General features: G+C 35.7%; 1 protein-coding gene and 1 long non-coding RNA gene across 3 annotated transcripts in view; one reads left to right on the top strand and one right to left on the bottom strand.

The window, feature by feature from the left end:
- Positions 1–3327: 3327 nt before the first annotated feature.
- LOC110426192 (tyrosine-sulfated glycopeptide receptor 1-like) lies at positions 3328–7038 on the bottom strand. The gene is given in 7 exon segments (XM_021441355.2): positions 3328–4407; positions 4410–5599; positions 5601–5670; positions 5673–5777; positions 5780–6256; positions 6259–6952; positions 6955–7038. Coding segments are annotated over 7 exon segments (3258 nt in total). The 5' UTR covers positions 7012–7038; the 3' UTR covers positions 3328–3742.
- Positions 7039–10135: 3097 nt separating this feature from the next.
- Positions 10136–10225, top strand: part of LOC110426231 (uncharacterized) — a 6366-nt gene continuing 6276 nt past the window's right edge. Inside the window, exon 1 of one of the 2 annotated variants that reach the window (XR_002446114.2) lies at positions 10136–10200. This is a non-coding gene — a long non-coding RNA (uncharacterized LOC110426231). Of the gene's footprint in view, positions 10206–10225 lie in introns of both variants that reach the window. The other variant, XR_002446115.2, reaches the window with a different exon arrangement.

Genomic DNA, 10225 nt, shown 5'->3' on the forward strand with positions numbered 1-10225 from the left:
TTTTACTCGATCCGCTTTCAGAAGTTTGTGATTTTCGAAGGTTGACTGAGTGTAGGGTTTAGGTTTATTTTGTAAATTCATTCTCCATACTTTATGTGTAAATACATATTTAAATAAGATCTTCTTACTCTTTGTACATATTTTCTTTCATAATTATTCTTTCAAACTATATTTGATAATAATTTAATTATTTTTTAATTATTAACTATTCAAAAATGATCAAAAGTATCTCAAAAACATCTCAAAGAGAAATTAACTGTATCACTCATTTTAATAAATCTCATTACTTTTTGTATAAAATTATGTTAATGTAAAACAACTCAATAATAATATAATCATATTTATAAAATTAATAATTATGATCATATAATTATAAGATTAGCCATTTATTAATATTGGATTTATGTGATTTTACCTCACAAAATCATGATTATGATTGTATAATATTTAATGTTTGTTTGATCCGACTTTTTTTTAATTTATTTATCTTTTAAAAGTAGAAATTAAGTCAAATAAAGTTTTAAAAAACTCTTAAAAAATAATTTTTATTTTAAAAAAAACTAAAAAAATAACTTAAAGAAAAACTTTAAAGAAAATTTTTCTTTTTGCTTCAAAAATATCTTCATCTATTAAAAATAATCTCAACATTAATCTCTAAAAAAGTCCTTATCTATAAACTTTATATTGTATAAAACTATTTTTTATATTTCAAAAAAATATTTTTTATATTTCAAAAAATTTATTTTAAATAAATAAAAAAGAAAAAAATAAAATTAACTTTTTTTATTGTGGTAATAAAAAGTTATTAAATACATCTTATAAAAAAAGTCTTGTAAAAATAACTTAGTTTAATATTAAAGTTATTTCTAATATACAAGATTTATGACTAAAAGAATGCTAGCACACTCAGTGCGTGGGTGAGTCTTGCTGTTTTCTCTTTAATGGAAAATCTTGCCGCTTGTGAGTTTTTGAGTTTTGAATAAAGCAGCTTACAACGTTCCGGAACGTGTGGAGGTGTTTTAGGCATTCATTGGATTCGCCACTGCTGCCTATGTACTGATGTTACACCAAAATCCTGCAGTTCAATTGTTCCAAAGTTGACAAGTTTATGGAAGACATAACCAACCTGTTCGACACTGTCTTGTAAAAGGTACTCCTCGATTCCTTTCTAATGTTCCCTTTTCTTTCGGTTCATGTTATCTTTTTTCTTGTGTATCTCTGGAAGTTTCTGATCTTGTTGATTCACGTGAAATGTGGTCAGTTTGGATTGAAACCCATATGACTTTGACTATTTATTTGGAGAAATAAGCAATGATTCATTTGCAGAAAAACAAAGATTCTATGAAATAAACCTGGAACACGTGCTGGCACCATGAACGCGTGGTTGTAGAAGAAACTTCTAATTGTCTAGTTGTGTATTTCCACTAACCAAATTCAAAAGTGTTTATGGAGTTCCATTGTCTCTATCTTTTGTTTTGCCTTTCCTGTTGCACTTCACATGTTTGATATATTGTAGTAGTAATAAAAAAGAAAAGGCCATTTCCCGCGCACATTAAAGTTTTTAAGCATATTTTTCAACTCCATTTTCAATCACAAGAATGGGATTTTTCAGTCAAAAGAGAACTATCCATATCTCTTTGTTTCACTGGCAGTTCAAGGTAGATCAACTTTGATAGAGATTGGGTTATGGAAAATCCCCTGTGCGCCTAAATTGATTCTTTAAAATCCATGTCAAATATGGGTTTACAAATTCCAAATTATCTTAGCAGCTGTATTAGTCTGTTTTCTAACTGTTTTGATCTGTTTTTCCACTAATTACTACATTTTCTGCTTGATGTCTTTTGTTTCTTTTTATTTGGAGCTGGCTGGAACATGATCAACTTTTTATTTCGAGCTGTTTTGACCTGTCTTTGGACCTATACTGTCTGACCAAGAGCAACAACACTTTTCCCTTAAAATTTATTTCCTCTAATAACTAGTATAACTCTCGTTTTTTTACCATTAATTTAGTTGGAATGTAAGCTGCAAAAGTGTTTGCTCAGTAGAAAATTTTAGTTTAGGAAGGGCAGAAGAAAATCGTCTGCACAACTTTCTGTCCGAGAAGTAAAATATGATAGGCTATGTTACATGTGCTCTTCGCTTTATTTTAATGTATCCATGTCACAACACTTGTTAGACATTTTGAATTCTTTTAGGTATATATGACATATAGATCCTGCAAATTAATGTAAAAATTTGCCAAAATAAACATGACATGCTCATGTCTTTCACCATATCTTGAGTCCATGTAGGATAGGTGATAGCTGAATTTAATTTAAATTAATGATTAATGAGATTGTAAAGTATGTATGTGAATATGCATTTATGTGTGTACACATGCTTATATGTCAAATTATGGAGATGTGAAATTAATAATGTTACCAACCTCATTATATCTTTTTATAGTGATCCTTCCATCATATATAATGCACAAGGATCCTCTTAATTACATGATACCTGGGCTTGGCTCAATTGACAAGTAACTATATATATGGTGGGATTGTGCTGTTAAGTTTTAGCTTAACTTTTTCTGAGGTGACAAAAAAAGAAAAAAAAAGAAGAAGGAAAATTAAGAGATAAACTTATTGATCGAAAAAAGGGAAAATGTTATGGGGCCTCTAGAAAGGTTTTTAACTTTCAGCAGCATGACATTTTTAGTCCAAATGTTGTTAATTTTCAATTTGAATTCTTTTTTTACTCCAAATCTTTTTTTTTTTTTTGAATTCTTAAGTTTGGTTTAAATGAATTGCCTGACATTTCTGAGATTATTTAGTGTTCATTACATGTTTCCTTAAACAAAGGTTTTGAATTAAACCTTATTGCTTATATATATACGGATCTTGTTTCAGGAATTTGTCTGAGTGTTGATTGTGATGAAGACATATTTGAGATTTAGATGATTCAAAATAAGCAAAAGTGCAGCTCCTCGTAAATTCTTTGCAGCTAGGAAACATAGAATTTGCAATGTCACAACTCAGGACGTAGCAGATATTTGTAAGTGTCAGTTGTACTACATTTTATGAGAGATAATAATGATGCAGATACATTCCTTATGAGTTCATGTTTCTTATATTACTTCTTGTACCATCATTTAACTTAATAATTTTGCTTGTTTCACTGCAGAAGTTAGGACTAAAATTTTAAATGAATGAAAATCCTTGACATTTATGTTGTGGCAGGTATTATTATACAAGGTTAAACATTTCAGTCGCCTTTGTAGTTTAACCTTGTTCCTGATAAACAAAAGATAAATACAAGTATAATTTCTGGCATTGTGTTTTAACCACTCCTAAAAATCATATATGATGGTCTAATACAGGCAACAGTTGTATTTGACTTTTGTCTGGTAGATATTGAAAGTGAGTGACATTACAATAGTAAATTCACTTGAAGGCAAAGTTTTAACAACTTAAATTCAGTGACCAAAACTAGGTGGTATTTGCATTATAGATGCCGAAGCTAGGAAATTTTTTTTTAATGTACAAGCACTGGTTTCTCAGCAGACCTATCTGACAAAATGTTACAGCCGCAACCTTACAACAATAGTCCCTACTTAAATGTGATTTCTTCTTTTGTACAGCTGAAGAAGTGTGATTGAGTAAATTTCATTTACATGGGTAAAATAAAATGAAGGTAATAAACTCAGACATTTTGTGCAAGTGTACGTATCTGTTTCTTAAGAAGTGCTGAAGGGCACTTTTCACTAATCCTTATTTTGGTTGCTGATGGTTGTTCCTACATTCTTCAGCCAATCAACAATTTCCTTGATAGTTGGCCTCTTGAAAGGATTTTGGTTGATGCACAGACAGGCCACATCCAGCACCTGCAGCATCTCTTCATAAGAACCCTTTTCTTTTAGGAGAGGATCGAATACTTCATCTTGCTTTCCCTCGCTCCTCATTTTCTGCACCCAGGCAACTAATTCTCTTGCTGTTTTTGGCCTAGACATATCCACAGGTCTTTTACCAGTGAGTAGCTCAAGCATGACAACCCCAAAACTGTACACATCCCCCCTCAAAGTGGCTACCCATGCTTGCCCATACTCTGGAGGAATATAACCCAAGGTACCAACAAGCTCAGTTGTAACATGAGTGTGATAAGGAAGAATCAATCGTGACAATCCAAAATCTGCAACATGTGCCTCAAACTTGTCATCAAGAAGGATGTTGCTTGACTTGATGTCTCGGTGAACAATGTGTGGCTCACATATCTGATGCATGTAAGCCAGGCCAATACTTGCTCCCCTAGCAATCTTTAGTCGAGTTGGCCAATCTAATTGGGATGGACCATCTGCTTTCTCATGTAACCAGTAGTCCAGACTTCCATTCTCCATGTAGGAATATATTAGTAGCCGAAATCCTTCATGGCACAATAGCCTTGCAGGGACACCAAGTTTTCATGTTGAGCTGTTGATAGAGCCTCTACCTCGGCTTTGAATTCCCTTTCCATCAGGCCAAAATCTCCTGAGAGCTTCTTAACTGCCAGTTTGGTCCCATCTGCTAATATTGCTTTGTAAACCAACCCAAAACCCCCACAGCCAATGATGTTTTCTTGATTGAAATTATCAGTGGCTTTCAACAGTTCAAATATGGTGAGATCCTTGACTTCATTGGTTTTGTTTGGGAACAACATAACGAGGCTAGCATCCTTGTCAGTCCGTGGAGGAACTCCAGAAAAAGAGTTGCCGGAAAATGTATCTAGTTCAATCTTATCAGTATCTCCCCCTGGAATAATCCTTCTCTTGGACAATATCCACAATGCTAGCAAAGTAATAACCAAACCAGTGCCAAAACAGATGCCAACGACAAGCACAATGATAAGTTTTGTGTTTAAGCTTTTTGGAGTGGTGGTAGAATGAGCTATTCCCGCTGCATTGGGGCAACTGCGCTGCAAAATTGAACCACACAAACCTGGATTCCCTTCAAAACTGGAGCTGGTAAAAGTATCAAACTGACCTCCAGATGGTATTGGTCCTTGAAGATCGTTATATGCCACACTGAATGAAGACAAAAAGTGAAGGCCTCTTAATGATGCAGGAATTTGGCCAGAAAGCCGGTTGTCAGAGAGATCCAATTTTTCCAAGTTTGTGAGATTTGATACTTGATCTGGAATGCTGCCAGAGAAGTCATTCTGACTGAGATCTAACTCATGAAGAAATTTCAATTGACCAATCGCCTCAGGGATGTTGCCACTGAGGTTGTTGTTTCTCAGATAGATAGCTGGTGGAAGGCTAGAGAGTTGGTTATACAGCTGCTGACTGGTAGCATTATAAGGCAAGACAAACACAGGCAGCTCCAGGTAACTTCTATCTACTTCATCATTAGACTCTTGCGTTGCCAATGCCCATAAGCTTGTGAGCTCCTTGGGAAATTCTCCTGAAATTAAGTTATCAGACAAGTCTATGTAGAAAAGGTTTCTTAGGCTGCCGAACCAACTGGGAATTAAACCAGTGATCCTATTTTGGGACAGGTCCAGCACCTCTAGATTCTTCAGATTGGCTAGCCAGTTGGGGACTTGACCAGTGAAGTTGCAACCTCCTAGGCCCAAAATCTGGAGATTTAAAGCCCTCTTCTCCTACTATATTTTCATCATTGGGTATTGCTTCATTCATGAAGTTCTTAGAGAGAATAGAGTAGTAAGGTTCTTGCAGCCCATCAAAATACTTATTGCCCCAGTAAAATTGGTTAGATTATTAGTGGAAATTGAAAGGAATGATAAAGATTGCAGTGCAAGTATGGCGGGGATATCTGTCCCTCTAGCTGGTTACTAGCCAGTCTCACTGCAGTTAGTGACTTGCAAGAATAAAGGCTTAAAGGCAAGGTACCTGTAAAGTTATTGTTGCCAAGGTCAAGAGTGTTTAGGCGTAGGAGAGTGGAGAAATTAAAGGCGGAGAGGTCTCCTTCCAGCCGGTTGACCCGCAAATTTAAAGTGATGAGACTGGTGCAATTCATGAGAGATGGTGGCAGAGAACCAGTGAAGTTGTTGACGTGAAGGAGCAGGCGTTCCAACTTGGAAAGCTGACCGATGTCTTTTGGAATGGGCCCCCCAAATTCATTAGAAGAGAGCTCAAGGATGGTGAGTTGGGTTAGTTGGACAATGGCGCTTTTGATTCGCCCGGAAAGGTGATTTAGCGGTAAAGACAGTTGTTGAAGTGAGGTAACCGTGTAAACATCATCAGGGAGTGTGCCAGAGAGATTATTATAACCCGCACGAAAATCTGCAGCTTGGAACACTTTCCAAGTCCAAGGCGAATTTCACCATTAAGTTTGTTGTAGGATAAATCCAAGAGGGTGAGGGAAGTGTTGAGACAGATCGAGGAAGGAACCTGGCCCGTAAGGGTATTGTTGCTCACATTGAAAATAGTCAAATTCCGGGCTGCCTGAAGAAATGAATTCGATTGGATGGTCCCAGAGAAGCGGTTGCTGGACAAATCCAACGCCTCGATGGGGCTGAGATTGTTATTATTATCTGAAAAGAAATCCAGAGGCAGTTGGCCATTGAGACTGTTGAAGCTCAGATCAAGAACTTTGAGCTGATTCAGGGAGGAAAAGAACCCAGCAGGGAGAGAGCCGCTGATCCGATTGCGAGAGAGATTAAGGTGAGTTAAACGAGTGAGGTTTACAAGAGACGGTGACAGATGACCGCTTAGGCCTCTAGAGGGTAGCCAAAGCTGGGTGACCCGAGCATCATCTGAAGAAGTATCACAATCTATTCCTTCCCAAGAGCAGCAGTCCTTAGAAGTAGACCAATTCAAGGGAGATGATGGTGACAACGTTAAGTTGGAGTAAAACGCGAACAGAGAGTCATGATCGTCTTGGTTGCAGGCAGCTGAGAAAGGAGAGACGAAGAAGAAAGACGGTAAAAGTAATAAAAGGAGACGCAAGAGCAAGTGAAGCATGGAAAATGTTGTTGCTGATGGTCCAGTCTAGAATTTGAAGCATCCAGACCGGTCTCTTTGTCATCTATCATCATCGGAACAAAGTAAGAAGCAGAACAACAAGACACGAGGAAGAGAAAAAGTTGGCTAAGTACATCATTATCTGGTCTTGGTTAGCTTGTACAGGATGGAAATTGCAGTAAACATCCCATTGACCTTCAAGAAGGAAAGCCAGAGAGAGAAAGAGAGAGAGTGCGTGCGTGCGTGAGTGACGTTTAGCCGTTTATATTATAATGGTCAATTAACAAAAAGATCAAAAGAACAAAAAAGAAGGCAAAGGCTTGTTGGTGGGATTATTGGATATGATGAAAAATAAGAATTCCCAGGAGCGTTTACTTTTGGGGCGGCTGGTAGTGGATGGTGGTGGTGGACTTTTTCTAAGATGATGATTGATTGATTGATGACCAAAGCTCAAAGAGTGTGGATACAAATACAAAGCTGAGAGAAACCTAAAAGCTCCCATCCCTGAAGCATAAACAGGTTCTCCTCTTTGCCTTCACCGTTTGTCCAATTTGATTTTTTTATTTTCTGGGGTTGTGGTTGACTGCCTGAGCTGAGTGCCTGTGGCTATCTACATCTGTTGTTTGAGAGTGGTGCTGCTGGCCTTGCTTTGTCATGATAACCAAGTTCTTCATGTCTCTTTAAATTTTAATTGCTAATATTGCTATCCTTCAACCAGCACCTTTCTTTTTTTTTTCCCCTTTTTTGTTATTTATTCACACCATATCATCATATCAATATATTTTAACAATAAATAAGAGGAATAATCAGCAAGGATGATCCCAACCCTTTATTTCTTATTATTATCTCTCGCTCTCCAACTTAATCCAACTGGACAGACTCATCTTCAAAGAAGTCACCCATTCTTAGCATTTAGAAACTATCTATTTTCCTAGAAAACAAAACTTAATTTTAGTTTTTTTTCCAGACCCAGTTGCCAAATTTCTTTCTTAAATAGTTTGGTTTGAGAAAAGATATTTGACCGTCAATATGTCTAGACTTTGGACTTTAAAAAACAACAGATGAGGCCTCCCATAACAGCTTTGCCAACCAGTTCTTGACTTATTTGTAGCTGAGTTGCCCACTTGCCACACAATAGTCCAAGCCTCCATATGTGCATTAGTTTTGTTTTGTTTTCATTTTTAAATAGAAGGTGGCAGACAGGGTATCTAGGTGTCTTACATTGGTAGATTTAGAGCGGATAAACCCCTGCCAAATTTTGTGGATTGCAGCTCCAATTAAACAGGTTTCTCAGTCGTGGTTAATTGCAATCTTTGACACAATCCAATTGCTCCAGCCGTCATCATCACCCTGCCTTCTTTATTAGCCATGGTGATTAGGTTTTGGCACTCAACTTTCAGTGGTTCAACAATTGGTCAACACTCAAAAGCAAGCAGAAGCAAATCTTAGAGCAATACACCTCTAAATAAACCCAAACTGGAAATTATCTTAATTATGCTGATTCTATCTCTAATTTATGAAGAATAAAGATTGCTGCTTTTATGTACTCTAGCCGTCAAAGCAAGGATGCAATGCAAATTGGTTGATTCAAATGAAGATAGCTGATTCCTCTTTGTTATTTCAATTCCTTAAGATTCTTGCAGAACCCTTGGATTCAAGCAGTGCCAATTCTCAGAAGGAAGATTGCAGTGAGGGAGGATATCCTTTTGGCAATCCTAATTCCCTAAAGTTGAACGGAGACAAATGATCACACAAACATTACTGATGATGGGCTTAGCTGGAAATCCATGAAGGCGTTGAAACCTTATTTTCACCACAAATTTTATTTTGAAAATGACAACCCATTAAGCTGCAGTAATGCTCTACAGTGTTGGACAACCTTATCTTAAGTACCTCACCCATTCATTCATTCCTCCACGCTTCCGCATGTGCTTCTACAGCCTTTATTTGAACCCTGTTTGCTGCATCCATTCTTGACAAGAGGCAGCTCCATGTCAAACTCTTCTCTTCTTCTGGGAAACAACAACAAAGGGGAATTTATTAGAGAAGGGGACAGTTTGAGACTCAACTCTGAATTTATCACTTGGATTTTGCCATATGCAGCTGATATATATGCTGCTTTCTAGTAGCATGAAAGTGAGCAAATTTGGCTTAGGGAAGACATTTCAATGGTTTCCAATTAATTTTTAATTGCAAGTTTTAATTTATATAATTATTTAACATTGCTTTTACAATCAAATTCAACAACTCTATATCACATAAGACCTAAAATATTAATTTATTAATCAGATTACGTAACTAATCCATGTATTCTATAAAAATTATGAATTTAAATCTCTATATAATAATTTGTGTAAATTGAGTCATTGTATTTTTTTAATGTGTTAATTTTAATCCAAACTCTAACACTGTTAAATTTTTACAATTAAATATGATGTCATGATATTTTGATCAAGTAGACATGACATTGATTAAGATAATGTGACATTTTTTTTTTGTTGATGTAATGTTGATTATATATTGACAAGACAGATTATGTTGGCATGACATTAATTGGACTAATAATAAGTTTATGCTGATATAACACTTTAATGACTCGATGAAATGTTGACGTGCTAATTGCTTATATGACTACCAATTTACAAATCATTTCAAATTTTAATCCAAAACATCTTAATCTTAAAATAATTATAATTAACAAAATAGATTAAGAGAAAAAGAAAAAAAAAAGATTAACGTTCAAATCAAAAAAGGAAGAATCGTGTTTGGTTTTGAATCGAGAATTAAAAATAGGGAAAAATATCGGTGAGAATTAACAAGTGCTATGTCAACATAAATCTATTGCAAATTCAATTAACGCCACATTAGCATGATCAATATTATGTTAGCACATAATCAATGCCACATCAATAAAAAAATACCACATCATCTAAATCAAAACCATGTTGACTTGATCAAAATGCCATATTAACATATTTAATGGTGGAGGTTCAGACCGAAATTAACAAAAAAATTATAATACAAAAAATTAAATTCATATATTTTTTAAAGTATAAAAACTAATCTCATAATTTAACCTAATATATTCATATAAACTCTCAGACAGGCCCGTTTAGATTGTCCAACACAAACTAGTCCCAATCCCATAGGAGAAGCCCACCAAAATCCCCCAAATCCATATGCCTACTTCCCACCATCCCTTACGTGAAGGCGAAAAGACAAACTTCAAGGGCAGCCAAAGCTCCTTTTATCCGAAGATGGAGGTGAGGTAATTAATTCCTTTTTTTT

This window comes from Theobroma umbraticum, unplaced genomic scaffold (assembly GCF_002168275.2).
Source record: "Theobroma umbraticum cultivar Fairchild unplaced genomic scaffold, ASM216827v3 scaffold_55.0, whole genome shotgun sequence".
NCBI classification, from domain to species: domain Eukaryota; kingdom Viridiplantae; phylum Streptophyta; class Magnoliopsida; order Malvales; family Malvaceae; genus Theobroma; species Theobroma umbraticum.